General features: G+C 37.1%; 1 protein-coding gene across 1 annotated transcript in view; it reads left to right on the forward strand.

Moving 5' to 3' along the window:
- ITSN1 (intersectin 1) overlaps window positions 1-17,959 on the forward strand; it is a 140,669-nt gene that overhangs the window by 53,585 nt on the left and 69,125 nt on the right. The window contains exons 10-17 of the mRNA XM_068913096.1: window positions 549-612; window positions 2,801-2,938; window positions 3,897-4,012; window positions 8,677-8,939; window positions 9,761-9,910; window positions 10,106-10,246; window positions 15,402-15,489; window positions 15,676-15,815. Coding sequence (XP_068769197.1) covers window positions 549-612; window positions 2,801-2,938; window positions 3,897-4,012; window positions 8,677-8,939; window positions 9,761-9,910; window positions 10,106-10,246; window positions 15,402-15,489; window positions 15,676-15,815 — 1,100 coding nt within the window. The remainder of the gene's footprint in view (window positions 1-548; window positions 613-2,800; window positions 2,939-3,896; window positions 4,013-8,676; window positions 8,940-9,760; window positions 9,911-10,105; window positions 10,247-15,401; window positions 15,490-15,675; window positions 15,816-17,959) is intronic.

A 17,959-nucleotide genomic window follows, 5' to 3' on the forward strand; every position in this document is an offset into this window, starting at 1 on the left:
TTTTGGAAGGCTTATGACCCGTTGGTCTGTTTTTTGCTAGTGAAAACGTATTTGCCTTGGGGTGGAACACTCATCATAGTTAGGATCCTTTCCTCACCTTCTCTCCTTTATTTTTGTTGTCCAAGTAAGTTGGCTGTGGGAAACAGATTCCTGGAAAGGATATAATGGGTCGTGTGAAATCTACAGCAATTTATAATGTTCAGCTCACCCACTGATTACAGTGCCTTCCCAGGTTCAAAAAGACAGTAGAATAATATACTGGCTTAGTTTTACTAGTTCTAGGGTCACCTCTTTGCCTTTTTGTTCGTTTTCGTTTTGTTTATTCCTTTGAGTGAATGTTGTGGAGGAGAGAAGGGTTATTTAATTTCTTTTAGTGTGTTCCTCTTGGGGGGCTTAGGGATAGCAGTATAGATAGCCTGCTCATGCAGGAAACTCATCTCTTCAGTGTTACCTATTCAAAACTAACTCTGCTTGTGGAATAACTATTTGGTAAAACATAAGAAGAAAGAAGTTTCTTATGTTTGTTAACGCTTGTTCTAATTTGCTAGGTCCACAGGCAAGAACTATCCTTATGCAATCAAGTTTACCCCAGGCTCAGTTGGCTACAATATGGTAAAGATAAATGTATTAATTTCTACCAAACTAAAAACTGTACTTACATGTTTATACTGTATACTGTGTTTTTTTCTTCCTTTTCCCTCTCCTTCCACTGATAAATCATTATGCTTTGCTGTTTTTAATGCATAGCTTTATAAAACAAAGCCTGCAGTCTTGTCTATATGTTGATATTACTCTAGCCCACAAAAAAGAGTACCTTTTGTTATCCGCATAGATGGTTTCTATGCTGGGGTTTTCAGACAGACCAAATATTCAGCCTTCTCCCTCTTCTACCTCCCCTGCCATATGTGACACAGCGGTAGTGCAAGTTATACGTGTGTGCAGGTAGCACAAAAGGGAAACTTAATCCATACTTTCTTTGCGGCTCATCTGCCTCCTGTACTGATTATATGTGAATTTCTAAGGGCTTATTTCCAAGGGGCTGGAGTTATGTCCTTTAAATCATTGATTTTAAAAGGAGATTTTGTCTTGGCTTCTCATTTCCTTTCCACATTCTTGTTTGCCGAAGTTTATTGTATTCTTTTATCATGACATGGATTGGCCTCTCCGCTTCGTGCTTTGGAAGCTCATACCTTCTCTGTACTGTATAATATTTCTATTTTACTACTGTGGTAGTATTTGGTTACTGTTGGTTTATGGTTAGCTTTGATGGCTTCTCGAGTGGCCTTCATGCCACTTCCGTATATTTTTAATTTCCAGATTCTCCAATTTATTTCTAATTAACTTCTCTACTTCATAAGTATTTACCTGAAAACGATTGTCAGCTCCCTAACCCGTATGGCTTGTTGTGTGAGGCTGTCAATTGTATTGTAGCTCTTATCCAGTGGTTCAATTGCACGTGTTTTCTTTGCTAAACACTAATGTTTTTCTTAGCTCTTCAAAAGCATTCTCTTCTTCTGTTTCCCAACAAAGCTACTATAAGGAGAAAATAGCAGCCCAGTCATCCAGCAGATGATCAGCCAAAAAATACTGTGCTTGCTCCCAGTGCTTGAAGTAGGTTGTGTGGGCAGGGGAATGACGTTAGCCTACTCCAGTTCTAAACATAACTGTTTTAATTTTTGACACTCAAAACTGCCAGCTCTACTGCAGTAAGGAATGGATTTTACAGCTTCTGTTGGCCTGAGTATTGCTCCTTTTCCTGGTTCTTAGTCGTGGCAGCGGGACCCACTGTTCCTGATTTGTTGGTTGGTCTGTATTGGGGGTAGACTCACTAACTCTCTGATAGGCATGTAAGGTAAGGTATAGAGAGGTACAGCGTATCAGCTATTCTGTAGCAGCTGTTTCCGTGATAAAGCTATTGGACCCAGACAGTTAGGGTAGCTGATCAATTGTATGCTTGCATGCTAGCTTTTTGTTCTGGTAGCTTGTCTGTGTGCCCCAACCTGAAGAGTTTGGTTTCACAAGCATGGATCAAATGGGGCTATAACAGTCTTCCAAGTTAAAGGTACAGAGTCCTGTACCTTTGAGACGTCAAAGGAATATCTCAGTTGTTCACAGTAGATTTCCGCAGTATTGTAGAAGGTTTTTGCTTTATGATTTGAGTCAGTAGCGTCTTAGGGAGCAAAAGCTGATGCTTATGCTATTAAATTTGGTGTAGTACTGCCTTAATATGAATAAAGGCATTTCATAAACCTGTCAGGTTTAGGCCATCCAGAGACCTTACTGCATCGTTTTTATACGTGCATAACGCTAAATTGGTTTTGTGCCTTGTTAGGACTAGAACATTAGTGGCTTTGATTTTAATGCAAATGTGTGTTCTGGTATGTGAGATAGGAGCCTCCAGGGAAGCAGGAGGCCAAACCAAAAGTTTCTGCAGAACATCTGAGCTGATCCTTTTTTGAATGATACTGTGTAGTGGATGTTCATGAGGTATGCAAGAAAGTTCCACTGATAAACTTTACTTACACAGTTTATGATACAGGCAGTACATGAAGAACAAGCAAAGTAGAAGCTATGACTGAAATGATATTGTCAAGGATGTACGCTGGCAGATGCACACACAGGAACGTTGGAAATGGAATGAGGCATTTTGTTACTGCTTCTTAAACTTATTTTAAAGAAACAAAGTAGTATGAGAAAATCGGTGAAAAAATCAAATTAATTTGGAACTGAATATGTCAAAACTGTGCTTTCTAACAGTGATTTTTAATCTTTACTTACTTTGCATCTTTCCTTTAAAAAGGAATCTTTCAGATATTGATCAAGATGGAAAACTTACAGCAGAAGAGTTTATTCTGGCTATGCACTTAATTGATGTAGCTATGTCTGGTCAGCCATTGCCACCTGTACTGCCTCCAGAGTATATTCCACCTTCATTTAGGTAAATGGTTATGATTCTGTAATCTCACTCCTAATGTTTTATTTCCTTTGGGAAACTTGTGCCCTGTCCTGTGAGTGTAAAGAACAAAAGATTGAAAAATACCCCTCCTTATCTTTGTATTGCATAGCATAGGTGGCAGAGAATGCTTCCATTTGGGAGATACTTGTTTAGCTTTTGGTTTTCTTAAAAAAAATGGATGTTGGAAATAGCTCTGCCAAAACTGTATTCTTTCAAGGACTTCTTGTGACAATGTTTTATGCTGCCACACCTTTTGAAAACTTACTCAGTCTGGCTATGTGACTTGAAAGGGTTTTACTTCAGACTTATCCTTCTGTACAGCAAATGGGATGCATTAGAATTCAAATTTGTACTGTAGCAAATTCTGATTTTTTTTTTTGATACGGTTGTATCTGTGAATCATAGTGCTGAGTCATTGCTTCTGTTTCTCCATTTCACTTTTTTTGTGGAGGAACAGGTGGGAACACAGGAACAGCAATGGAGACAAACCTTTGCATACAGTCATAGGTCCATGTTCTTTGAGTATACTCCTAAGGATGACAATTTTTTTGTTTATTCCTTGTAGTGTCTTTTTTTAGCTTAACTAGTGAATTCTTTCTCTCTCTTTGCAACTTTTGCTATTGTCTAAGTCACCATTTTCCAAACTCCAGCCTGGCCATAAATTAAAGGTCTTGGGGACAGGATGAACACGTTCATCAGGGAGCTGCATGGTGGTATGAACTTTGAACTACATTGTTCAGGACATGAGTGTGCTGTTACGACTTTGGAGGGGTCTGTTATCTTAATTGAAATGGCAGAGTAAAATGCTCTGGGGAACACTGAGGGAAATTATTGAACATTGCCTCATTGTATTTAATTTATGATTTCATCATTAAATCATAAGTAAATCTGGCAAGCATAGGTGCTTTTAAGCAGCTTGGAATTGTCCTTCTATTGACAGAAGAGTACGCTCTGGTAGTGGCATATCAGCTGTAAGTTCAGTATCTGTAGACCAAAGGTTACCAGAAGAACCAGCATTAGAAGAAGAACAGCAGCAACTGGAAAAGAAATTGCCAGGTGAGCAAGTGGAAATGGGGGATGTATTGTGTGCTGTTGTCAGAGAGGCGTTATCATCGGGTTATATGCTGTGCAGGAATAATGTTGTATTAAGGAATATTTTCTTTTCAGATAACTTTGTGACTTGTCAGAGGCATAACCAAGACACTGCTTGGTCCGGCTAATTCCCGATTGTTCACGTGATGCTTGTGGCTAATGATAGCTGAGATATGAACAGCCTCCAGGCCACTCTTCTTAGGTACTCTTCACCGAGACAGTTCTTTGCAGCCCTATTATAGGACTTCAACAAAAACTTTTTACCACCCCCCATCTTCTAATTTAAGTAGAGGATAGTTTGGCTTGCTTACAATATAAAAAGATCACAGTATGCATACAAAGACCTATATTATTGCAGTCTCTGTACCAGCATGCTCTTTTTTTATACAAGCTTTGTCAGCTCTACCTTAAAAAAAAAAAAGCGTAAAACCTCACAGATGCTAAATGGCAACCTAGCGAGGAATTTGTTATCAGTGACTCCATTCTCAGTTGTCACAATATGAAAGAATAATAAGACCTAGCAGCAATCTGAGACAAATCTTTGGTTCTTAGAGCACGTTTCTAGTTCAGTTAGAGGAACAAAATGGGTTTTATTCTGTCTCAGGATACCACACGTTGCTCATCTGCTCAGAAATTTTACTAGCGTGTTTATCTCTCTTTGGCACCAGACAGATGGGGACAGGAATAGCAGGCCTGTGCACTATGCTCACCTGAGTGTTATTTCATTTGCAGTACTTGAAGGCATTGCTAACTTTGGAGTTGAAAAAGTTCTGCTAGTTCTCAAAGTCCAAACTACTTGTGACCAAAACAAAACTGAACATGTGGATTATAGTCAGACCCTACTATATCTTGCCAGAATTGCGACAAAATTTTGAGATCGTGGTGTACATTTGAAGTGGAATTAAATTTTTCTTAAAATGTTATAGCATATCTCAAAGTTAACACAGTAAAGCTTAACTCCATCAAACCTTTTTTTATTAAAGATTCAATGTTCTAAATAGAATATTTTATTTATATAAATAAATATGATATATTTATTAGTAAGTATCTTAAGCACTACTGTAGTGGATCAAACCAAAGTTCATTTTGCTTAGCATGTAGTTTTCAGTAATGGCTGGTAGCAGATGTTTACTTCATCCTTTAAACTTCTGTTAATCTGCGAGACGGGCACCTCCAAGCCAGAGGCAGTATCCACACTGAAATATGGGTTTAATTACCTGTGGACCTAACCTCCATGAATTTTTCAAATTGTTTAGAACCTGTTTGACCCCGTGCCTATCTGTTTTGTATGGAAAGTATTTTTGTTTGTTTTTGAAGCTACTGTAAGGTAACACTTAGGTTGGACCCTGAAGTTGTATTAAGAGGAAAGATAATTAATCATTCCCACTTTACCTTATGAGCACTACTGTTGGTTTTAGAAAGCTAAGTGATACCTCTCCTAACTGATATACTCTTCTGTGTTTTTTTTTTTTCCCAAGTGGCACATGGCTATTTAGAAGCTGGAGTCATAGGGGTTTTGTTTTATTTGTTTTGTTTTGAGTCTATTTGCCCCTTTCCCCCCCCAATCTTTCCTGTTAGGAAATTTCCTTACACTTCTGATCATCCACCCTTCTCTGTATGGTGGTCAGTTTTGTTGTACTTCACTTTATTATGAAATAAGGTAACCAGAATCTTGCACAGGGGAAGACAGGGCAACGTGATGGATTTATACAATAGCATAATAATGCTTTTCTGTTTTATTCCAAAATTCTAACGTTGTTTTGCCCCTTTGATCACAGCTTAGATTTGAGCTGATGTTTCAGTAGACTACAGTAATGCTAACCTCCTTCCACAATAATAAACATTTTAAAGCTTGTGACTGTGTGTGTATAGTTTGGATCACTATTTATTCCCCGTATGCACTACTTTGTAATCATTTGAATTTCCTCTGATGCTTCATTGCCAGGTCACTTAGTCTTGAGATTGTTATAAAGTTCTTCACAGTCAGCTTTTTGTTTTAAAACCTTGAGTATCTGGTATCATCTCTGGACATTGTATTGTTACTTTTCACTCTGTTCCAGACCATTATTGAGTATGTTGAACGGCATAATTGCTACAGAGATCTTTGAAGAAAGCTACTAAGAATCTTTCTAGTGTTATGAAAATTATTAATTTCACCTCTTAATTCCAGTCCAATTTATTCAGGGGGCTGTTGAATCTGTATGTGAGCAGTTCTGATAGGACTCCTGCCTTTGGTTTATATTTTATCAATACCTGCTGCTGGCAGTCCGCTGGCTAATTCCTGGCTGCAGGAGGGAGTGAGATCGCAGGGGCTGCTGAAGTGGACCTTGCTAAGGTGCATCTACGTGTTCTGCCCAGTCTTGTCTGACACTGAAATGTTTGGTCACAGGTGAGATCTCACACTCCTGGGTAGGCTGTTGGAGGCATCATGTCTTGTGTTTCTGGAATTTGAGGATTTTGGTATGCCATTTGTAGTGTCAGGAAGGCTCACCACTGCCTTGGCCTAGTTTCTTTAATAGACTTTGAAAACATCCAAGTATTGTTCTATTGACCCGATCCTTATCAACGTTCTTGTTGATAGAAAAGGGGTTGGGGAGAACCCAGTTCTGTTTTAGACTTGAGAGGCAGCTCTTTTCTCTCTGGGTTCTTCGACATTGGATCATATTTGGTCACGTATACTCATTCTTCACAATAATTGGAAAGACTTCTCGGCTACTTTCCCCAGTATGGAAGTAGCATAACTGGCCTGTAGCTTCCAGGATCACTGTTCTGTCTTTTCTTAAAGACTGGTGTTGCATTTGTCAGCTTCTAGTCTTACGGCACTGAGGTTGATTAAAAGATGGATTGCATTGCACAGCTAGTAGTTCATAAATTTTGTATTTGAGCTGTGGATTAGCGTTGTCTGGGTTTGGCAACTTGTTGCTCTGTTTTATTACATTTGATTTTACTTTTGTTCTAAAGTCATTTCTGTTTCCAGTTTGAGAAGAACTAGAATGTATAAACCTTTCACTATATCTAATGTATAGATTTTCCACTATAAAGATCTCTCATATAGAGAATATTGTCTTCCTTCTTCATTGGTTCTACCAAATCTGGCTGCAGTTTTTCTTTTGAGGCATCTGAAAGTTTTTATTGTTGGCTTTTATGACCTTCTAGCAGCTTTCTCTTAAACATATCAACGTAAGCCAGTAATTACGTATTTTATTTAATTTGCTAGAATTTGTTCTCTTCTATTTTTGTACTTTGGATATGCTTTGTTTTCTTACCTCTAATAGCTACCTTCATTTTGCTGAGTAACCACCCTAGCTTGTTGGGCAGTCCTCTTAGAGTTTGGTGTTGCTTCTTGGTGGTACGTGTTTTCTCTGAGCCTTTGGTATACTATCTTCAGCAATGTCAATGCTGCTTGTCAGCATTTTGCCCTTCTAGGTATTCATTTTAACTGACTTGCTTTATTTGCACGCATCTTTCTTTTTCTTTCTCTTCCCCCCCCCCCCCCCCCCCGGCCTACTTTCTTAAATCAGTGGGTATTATAATCATATTCTCTATCAGTCTATATCAGAATATTCTTTGAAGCCAGTGCCTAATTTGAGTGAAACCTGACAGAGTCAAAGATTTCAAAGAGATTAAATTTCTTCAAGTTTCATGAAATTTGGTGGTTGGAAATAGGAAAGAGGCCCAAATTTAAGAAAAGGCAAGGAGAATTCAGCTGATTCAGCAGATGTTGGGTCAACATGTCAAACAACTGATGTACGCACGCTTCGAAGAAATCGTGTGCTCTCTCTTTGATAGTTAGTATGTCTCTTTGAGATAACGTATCTCGTTGATCTGCATGCCAAAAATACAAATATTGGGCATGAGAGGAGAGAAATATGGAATACGGGTGGTGGAAATGAGACACAGAGGGTATAAAAAGAGAAAGAAGATGATGCAGAAGGAGTGACTTCCAGAAACTGGAGGAACTATAAGATAGGGGCCTGGGAACACGGATCAGGGGAAGGAGAGTCTGTGACGTTGCAGAGGAATGTCAGGGACCCAGTGTTGGGGGAAGAGCTGACAGAGGGTGCGAACCTGCGGGAATCCAGTGTTCAGGGGTTCTGCTGCGCCAGAACTTAAGTTAACCATTCCTTTTCTTGGCAGTAGTGAGTAATCTTACGAGAATATAAAGTTTAGGTATGTTCTGATCATGTGCATTTGCTTTTTGATAATATCTTCAGCTGAATTCTGTGCATTACTTGTGGTATCTAAAATTGAGGTGTTTGTTCTTGTACTCTTGTTATCACCTAATGCGTGGTGGAACGTACCTGTCCCCTGCCCCCCCACAGGATTTGATTGTCTAAATTATACCTGCCTTGCTGGGCTTTGTGGAGGAAACGTAGGAGCCTGAGGAACTGGACCTGAAATTCCTACCTTAGTTTCCTAAGGATATGGGTTGAATGGGAGCTACAGTGCAAATGCTAATGATAAAACCTAGAACTACCCATAGAACTGCATTATTAGTAGTTGAGAACAGCTTGTAATACTGTTGGAAGATTGTTTCACTTTGCAGACTGTCTTGATGAGCGTTCATGGATCGTTAAGTCAGTGGCAAAGTTTAATTCTCTTTTGCCATGTATTTTCACACATTAAAGTCACATTTGAAGATAAAAAACGGGAAAACTTTGAACGTGGCAATCTAGAACTTGAAAAACGAAGGCAGGCTCTCCTGGAACAGCAACGCAAAGAACAAGAGCGTCTAGCACAGCTGGAACGGGCAGAGCAGGAAAGGAAAGAACGTGAGCGACAGGAGCAAGAACGTAAAAGACAACTGGAGCTAGAGAAACAATTGGAAAAGCAACGAGAGTTGGAACGGCAGAGAGAAGAGGAAAGGAGGAAAGAAATAGAAAGACGAGAGGTAACCATATATAAGGAAAGTAGTTATGTTATGAGAAGCAGCTATATTTGATTAGAACAAAATAGAAAGTATACATTAAATACTTTGCCATCTTTATTTTTAGTAAGCAAGTATTTAAAGAATGAACTTAAATTTCTGGGTTTTTGAAGGTAAAGAAAGAATTGTCCATCTCTTCCTGCACTTCTCATGCAAAATGAATGGATTGGACATTCAGATCTAGGAAAGAGTGCTCCTAACCTCCAGCTTCTTTAAAAAGAATTAATAATTCTTGTTTTCAATGTAAAGAATGAATGATGAAAAACTTCTGGGAATTGCTGACATTATGCGTTTCCTGTGATCAATTAGTTTGTTAAAGAAAACAGGTATCGGTTAGCTTAACAAAAGCTATTATGTTCTCACATTGCCGATTAATGATGCATTCAGTGCAGTAGCATTTGACTTGTTCTTTGCAAAGCTGCAGAATGCCTAATGTTGGAGGAAGATTTGATGCTATCCTGGACAGTTCTTGAAGTCTTAATGTGAAAATCTATTAGATAAGAAAATTGAATTTTGGTAAACTTACTAAAATGGAAGAATGTTATGATTGGTCACATATCAGCTAGAGAGTGAAGCCTCATTTCACCAGCACTTTCAAGTAAGGATTTGAACAATTGGATAATTCCTCTGCTTAAATATAGGTACATACTCAGACCACAGTTTAGCAGTGTATGTTTATTAATATTTGAACTGCACATTGGAATATTAGTGATTAGAATAATTTCTCAAAATAGATCTTTCATACATTTTTTTCTTTATTTCTTTCTTTTGGTTAAATACTAAAGGCTGCAAAAAGGGAACTGGAAAGGCAAAGACAACTTGAATGGGAACGTAATCGTCGGCAAGAACTACTAAATCAAAGAAACAAAGAGCAAGAGGACATAGTTGTTCTGAAGGCAAAGAAGAAGACCTTAGAATTTGAGCTAGAGGCTCTAGTAAGTGATTACATTGCAGATAAAACACATGAGCACAGTAATGAGTGTGATATAATCATGTTTACTTTCTATAATTTTATAAGTATAGAATAAAAGTACTTTTTAGTTTTCAGAAATACACATGATCCTGATTTGCATGGCAAATCATTTTGGTAAAAAAAAAAAAAAAAGAGATTTTTTTTTTTTCCCCTGAAGAATGATAAAAAAAATCAGTTGGAGGGAAAGCTTCAAGATATCAGGTGTCGGCTGTCTACCCAAAGACAAGAAATTGAGAGTACAAACAAATCTAGAGAACTGAGAATTGCAGAAATTACCCATTTGCAACAGCAGCTACAGGTGAGAAAATGTTTCTTCTAATTTTGATTTTAGGTTTATGTTTTGTCCTCCCCATCTTCATCAATATCTTAAGCAAACTTGATACAATTATTGTAATTGATAATTTGTCTTTTTTTTTTTTTTAAGTTTCTTTACTGGTTCTTCAGACACATACAGGAGTTGCTTCCTGCACTTGAAGATATAACTGCAATTATCACTTCATGCTTGTAGAATCTTCTTGTGGGGAGTGGTGAATAACTTGTTTATCTGAAGAAGACAGAGAATTTTGGGGGGATGAAGAGAACAAAACTTTGTGACGTGTATTTTTATTGCAGTGATTGCTGTCTGTGTGTTTAAAGAAAGAGATGACTTCAGTAAGGTGATTTACTGATAATGCCCTTTTTTGAAATTAGAAAATAATAAACTTTCAAAATTGAAGTTTTTGGTTAAACCATGGAGTAGTTCCTGGTGTAATCATGGCAGTCACCTTTTCTTCTATTTATCTAAAGTTCTCTGCCAAATTAAAGATAGATAAGACTAATTTGATGTCTGCTTTGAATCAAAGAGTATTCTTTACACTTGGTAAAGGTTTCTAGTTAACGTTATAAGATTTGATTTAGGGATGTTATTTTTATTACGTATTTTATATTGCCTGAAATAAATTTCTGGCTAGTAATGGAGGCACTCTCAGTGCCTCTTTACTATTTCAAAGAGGTTCTGACATTTCTGTTATGAGGGCTTAAGGAAAACCTATCTTAAAACCTAAAGCTACTATTCCATTTCAGACTTCTAAGCCTAATTGATACAGTACATTTATTTGAACGAGACCAGCACTTGAAAGTTCAGGTTTTTTGTTTTATGCATGAGCATTTTTGGGACTGTCTTCTGGTTTCCTTGTTTCTTAAAACACCTTATACTTCTATTGAAGTTTTGTGTGTACCATTACACCTTTCACAAGAAGGTACGTGCTATTCTAACCCTTGCATTTTTCAAGAAATTGAATCAAATTCACCTTTTTACTTTTGTGTGTCATTTCTTTTAACTGTTGGCAATTTTTTTTTTCAATTGGCAACTGTAGTGAGAAAAGGAAGGTAAAGTCTCTCTTTTGCTGTTGTCACAATATAACAAATTAAGAGGAAACAATGATATGTCATGGCAAAAAGCGTTAAGTCGTTTACATAATAGTAAAGGCCAATATGCTACAGTTGGGATTGGTTCCTATTGTAACAGACATCGTACTAATCTGTACGAAGGTACGGCTGTTGTTATAAAGAACTTTGAGATTTCACAGCTGTGATAAATAGGAACCGTAATAAATAGAAGGTGCAAGGGAGGAAAAAGATGTGAAACTAGCACTGTTGGGAAACAAGTAGTGAGAGGGATAATCCTTCTGCCACTAGAGGTGTTTAAGTAGCTTATTAAAGAATACTAGATAAACAAGCGGCAGTGTCAGTGTTCTCTGCAGACTCTCTCTTTAGCGTGTTCTGTTTTCTTTAATCATCTGCTTGGCCAACTGTAGATGTGCTTTCCTTACCTATTGCTTTTATGCATTGGTTTTAACTGTATCACCATGAAGGGAAAAAGTGAAGCAGAGCAGAGGAATTCTTCAGCTCTCTAACATTTCGCTTGTGCTACTCATTGCCAAATCACAATGGTAGAAAAGCAGATTGCCTTTTTGTTTGTTGCTTAGCATTTCAACGTACAATTGCTTTTTGTCTATGAAGAAGACTAATTAGTTTACTGCACCGAAACGTTGCTGAAAGATCCAGGTCAAGTAGAATGAATTTTGCAGTTGTCTAAATTTTACACTTGTTTGGGAATCATTTACTGTATTTGTAATGGTTTTTAATTGTCTGTGGCCATTGTAACTGGTACTAGACAGTATTTATCCAGCAGCTTAGTTAATACGCTTTTGACTATTTACTTTCTAAATTGCTTTATTCACAATGACTTCACCCCAGTAATGAAACTCACATTTGCCTTTCATAGTGGTTGGCTGTTTGCTGGATTTTCGGTTGGTGGTGGGGGGTGGGGAAACATTTTTCATGTGGAAAGTAGTAGCTGTGGCTTTGTGGTATCGTCTTCTCTCAGGTGATCATTGATCTCCACCAGTAATATTTCAGATGCAACATGTTGCTTGAAGGGTTTATCACAATGGCATCATGAGCCCAGAAGTGTCAGTACTCAGTAGAAAAGAGCAAATTTTATATAAAGAGAACCTAAAAGAGCAGTTGAGTCATTATGATGACAATGAATGTGTCTTTTCCCCCCCTAAATGGTCAATTTTTCAAATATCCTTAAATTTTACTATTTAATTTGTAGAGGAAAAAAATAAAGGTGTATGTAACTGTTTTAAAAGAGGATTTTTCATGCTCTAAACTCTCCATTTAGTTAAAAAAAATATTGATAATTCTTTGTAGGGTATTATCTCGTTACCTGGAAACACTTTAGTTTAATATAGCTGACACTTTTTATGGAAAGATGAGTTAATTAAAACAAGTAATTATTCTTCAATCTAGTAATTAGTTTCAAGATGGAGTTTGATTAAAATTGTGGAAGAAATTGCGTAACAGGAGAATCCTGGGTGATGAAGATTTGTGCTAGTTATATGAGTCAGCGGTATCTGGTTGAATGATATTGCCAGTGGTGGTTGGAAGGACGCAAGCTTCCTGTTTGTTAAGTGTATGTGATTGACTCATGTTTATACTGTATTCAGCTGCTTTCCTGCAAGGATTATTTGCCTCCCTTGATACGTGGTTTGGCTTCCCCCTGAAGCCCTCTGGAGATGGGTTATGTGGCAGAGAGTTTGCAGTGTATCTAGTAGTGTCTCAGTTCTGAGATGCCTCTTGCTCAGGGTTTAGGGTCAGAGCAGTTTTTCCCCATTAGATTGAAAGGAACTGGGTTTTGGTTGCTTTGTTTGCGTTCTACTATTGTATGGGGCATAATTTAATTTTGGTCATTGCATGAAAATACAGTGTTAGTGATGCCATTAGTTTCTTCTGTTCCAGTGTCTGGTAGTTCTGTCTGTCTGTGTTTTCAGTTGAACTGAAGGGGATGGAAAGCAGAACTAGTGTGTTGCAGACCATTTTGGACTAGATGGCTATTGTATGGCTGTCTGTGATTGCAGGGAACAGAACTTCGCCCTCGTGTTCCCTTGGCATCTTCTGTTCTTAGTCTTAGTTCTCCAAACTATCCTGTGTGTTAAAATGTAACAGTTTGAAGCTTAGAAGTGTTCTGCCTTTTAAAAATAAATAGTCTAGGATTACACTCCACCCTGAAATACTGCCTTTTATTAGTTTTTGTGCTTCCAGAATGGTAATTTTTGTGTAAATCTTATCTCAGTTAAGAGAATCATTCTGCTATTTGTCTTATCTAAGTGCTTCTCAACTTGGGATGATACAGTTTTGATACCTTGTGTCTTCAAAGCTGGTTTTTTTTCTCTTGAGCTTTATCTATCAATATATTTAGGCAACTAGGTGCTGCCTTTCTTGGGTCATACTACTTGAAAACTTAATTTCCGTGATGCCTATGTGCTATACTAATTTAATAATACTATTCAAAATTGTTTCCCAAACTTTGACGTGGGACGTGCAGGTATTTGGGCAGGGGAGGTGGTAGAACGAGCAGGTGTTGAACATAAAGAACAGTGTTTTGCATATATTTTAACAGCATGCTAATTGTGGTTGTTGTGAAGGAGGCAGGCCCTTTGGCAGATGGTTTGGAAAATGCTGCCTTATATATTGCTGTTTCTGATTTGGTTCTAGGTAGGGACTGATAGTCCCATGACAGGAATTTGTGGCCTTCGCGATATCCTTGAAGGGCTGAAAAAGATCTGCTCGTGTTATAGGCAGTGCAGTTGAACGATGAGCAGCATATGTAACTCCTGGTAGTCAAATGCATGGTTTATCTTAATTTTGCTACTTTACGTATTCACCATCCTTGACTTTCCTGTGCTACTTAAGTATGCCTTTTGGAATGAAAGAGATTCCAGTAGTCTGTGGTCATTGCATAATCTTAAAACCTGGGGCTTACACTGTGGTGGTCCAGTCAAAACCAGCTGTGAGTCAGGTGAGACAACTATGAAGTCATTTCAGTGCAGTCAGCTTCGTGTTCTTGTAACAAAAAATAAAAACCTTTCATGGGACTCACTCTAGGATTAACCAATTAGATGACATTTCTTCTTAGAATATCATTCTAAGAAGAATGTTCTATTATGTCATTCCCAGTCCTTCGTGACAAATGGAAAATGCCAGATTGCCGGTTCCTGAAAAGGCTTCAAGTCAAAACAGCTGATGAAATAAATAACTTAGTTTGTCTGAAAAGATGAGAGGTTGACACTCTGACAGCTTTTATAAACTAAGCTGTTTCATATCAGGCTTCTTTAATTTGTTCTGGCAACCTGAAATTGGAGGTCAAGGCTTTTGAAAGGTGTATGAAGTAGAACTTTGTCCTCCAGAAACAGCAAAGATTATATGTGATCCAGCAAAGGAGGACTTCCTCATCTGCAAGGTCTCCTGAAACTTACTGGTGCGCAGTCTTATGAATGCGTGTTGAAACTGAGAGAAACCCCGATTTCTTTCAAGAGTAGTAAATAGAGATCTGGAACACAAGTATTGTCATCTAATAGGATTTGTGTTACATAGCTTTTGGCCATAAGGTATTTCTTTAAAGTGAGAACCTTTATTTTCTTTGTCTTTTTTTTTTAATAGACTGAAAATATTTGTCATTCTATTCCTGATCAAAGTTAATATTTACTTATTAAAATGGGAAGTAAAGTGTTTGTAAGTGCTTGCTTCACGTTTCCGGAAATCTATCCTTCTCTTTTTTGCTCTAGATTTCAACTAATTCTCAAACAATGTGCCTATTCAAAGGGAATCAGTTCTAAAGTAATAAGCTTGAATTTGGTATGCTCACTTTTTTTGTATATAAAAAAAAAAACAGCAGCAGCAGGTAAGACAAATTGGCAGACAACTATTCTGAGTGATTGTACCACACAGATGGTGCTGAGATAATAACGCATGATTTAGTGGGAAAAATAGACTCATTGCAAAAAAATAAAAATAAATAAATAAAAGGGGAAAAAAAGGAGAGAGATACATCGTACAGCTAAGGTCATCAGTCACCATTTTGCTTGTTTCTCTTCTTATTTTCCCCTTCCTTGTTATTTTCTGTGCAGGAATCTCAGCAGATGCTTGGAAGGTTGATTCCAGAAAAGCAATTACTCAATGACCAACTAAAGCAAGTTCAACAGAACAGTTTGCATAGTAAGTATATTTTTATATATGTCCAAGTCAGTTTGTGTAGCATATGATCTTACATTGCACATCATACCCTGTCATACATCTTGCTTGTTTTTTATCTTGCAAGATGCATGTTGAAAAATGGTGCTTTCTATGACCTGACATTCTTCATGTAAGACAATATTTATTTGACAATATGTTTAAAAACAGGAGATTCTCTTCTTACTGTCAAACGAGCCTTAGAAGCCAAGGAACTAGCCCGTCAACAGCTTCGAGACCAGCTAGATGAAGTAGAAAAAGAAACCAGATCTAAACTTCAGGAAATTGATATTTTCAATAATCAACTAAAGGTATCTGTAAACTTTTTAACCTTCTCTTCTAAATGTTCAATTAATCTCTTTCTACCTTGATCATGGGAAAATATATTGAACGAAAATGATTGATTCAGAATGTTAGTGTTGGGAACATTCTGAAATCTATCATTTCTTTTTTTAAAGAAAAGACTACTGAGTATCTAAACTAAGAGTTTGAATCAACTTAATCTAGAGAATCTACTTAAGAATAAATTTGAGCTCTGATTCCAGATCTGTGATTGCCAGTTTCTGCCCTTTTGCATCAAAGTAGGGCAAGACTATAAGAGATCAGGAAATATGCTGGAATCAGTGCTTCAAATGCAAATATTTAAGTGACTTGATTTTCTACTTATATGCAGAATTTTTATCTGCTCTTTATAAACTCCTACTTGTTCCTGAATGTGGTTGTGTCTTGTTTGTGGTTTCATGCTTTATTGATCAGTCTGCTGTTGAAACTGTGTGAATTGTTTATTTTTGCATAATAAAACTACAGAAATTGCAAAAGTCAGTAGAGGAAGAGCGTTCTTCAGAGAGGCGTTACAAATCAGTCTTCAGTTCCAAATTTTTAATAGCAGTCATATTTTCTTTTTTCCTAAAGAAAGTAGTACTTTAATGTTGAAGTACTCTGTCTGCATAGTTAACCAATGGTTTCTCCTGAAATCCACCGAGAAAAATGTTAAATTTTCTGCAGGATGTAATAATTTTTGGTACAAGTATTTAGAAGGAAAAGAACAGCAATCGATGCATTAATATTGCTGTAGCTGTTTCAAAAGCAGATCAACTATGGTTACATTATATGCTATAGGGTGAAAGGCGTTTTTTGAGTTAAGTAACAATTAATATTGAAATTACTAATGAATATAGGAAAAACGGTCTCCATGCCAGTTCAGAGATGACTCTCGTGATCTTAGGCAGGGAGGTAGAAAGGGGAGAGTCGTAAGAGACACAAACACAAGCAAAATATTCACTTTTTTTGTTGTTGAAAGAAAACAGAACGGCTTACCTCAGTTACATTTCCTTTATATATAATCTCTGGACACATCTTAAAATGCTCTGCTTTTGGGGTGACTTTTTTTTTTAATGAATCCTTTGGAAGCACTTTGCAGATAAATATAACTTGAGGCGCATTCATTCTAAAATTAGTGTCAGCACTTGATTTGATCATGAATGACCTAAACAGTTTATAAATGGGCAGGGGGTGAATAATTTTAGTCCTGTGACACTAAAGAAAAGAATTTAAGTTCAGTTATTTAGATACTGAACAGCTCAACTTAACAAATAACAAGCTAGTGATAATTAAAAATAGAACATTCAGATTAAAGAAAGACATTGATTTATCAAAATGTCTTCTATCCATCCAAGAATACATTGTCTAGTTGTAAACTGTTTTTCAGTTTAATCAGAATATTGATTCCTATGTTCAAATTTTAGTATTTAGAATTACCAATTAAAATGAGGAAAATTAGGTATGTGGACGTGTTTTTGGAGAATGCTTCAGCAAACTTCCTCCCACCCAAGATGCTGAGCTCTTGATTTCATAATGTGTAACAAAAGCAGTGCTTAATAGGAAGACTGCTTTGTGATACTCTATGTTAGTATTTTTGCCTTGCTGCAGTTTTCTTGTTTGCTGGAAGAAATGATTTTAAGAGAAGAAAAAACAAGTTAGTGGGACAGTTGTACTATTGAAACTGAGAGGTGGGAACTTAATTCAGAGTGAGTTGTACCTTCTTTTTGCAACTTCACTAGACTTGCGGGATGTATTTGGTGAGGAGCCTGTATTTTTTTTATTACTAGATGTAAATAAGGCTAGATGTAAATAAGGGCTTACTGCCCTTTCCTGGACTCAGCATACTAATGGAATTGTTCAGCGCTCCCACTAGGAGAGCAACCACTTAAATGTTGAGTATGCAACAGTAATTTAACGACCTTCGTTCTTGTGACGGGAGCTTTCAGAACACCGTGAATGTAAGACTTCATGCACAAAGCAAGTGGAAGTTTTCTGGAGGCTCTCTTAGTCTTTTTAAGGTTTTGTGTGAAGTGGAAATTATCTTCTTGAGCCAAGTCAGAACACTCCTGTTTCTTGTACAGTAATATTGCTCAAATCAAAATAGTTTGAACTTGAATAATTGTCAGAATCTTTT

The sequence above is a fragment of the Struthio camelus genome, chromosome 1 (genome assembly GCF_040807025.1).
Source record: "Struthio camelus isolate bStrCam1 chromosome 1, bStrCam1.hap1, whole genome shotgun sequence".
Classification (NCBI taxonomy): Eukaryota; Metazoa; Chordata; class Aves; order Struthioniformes; family Struthionidae; genus Struthio; species Struthio camelus.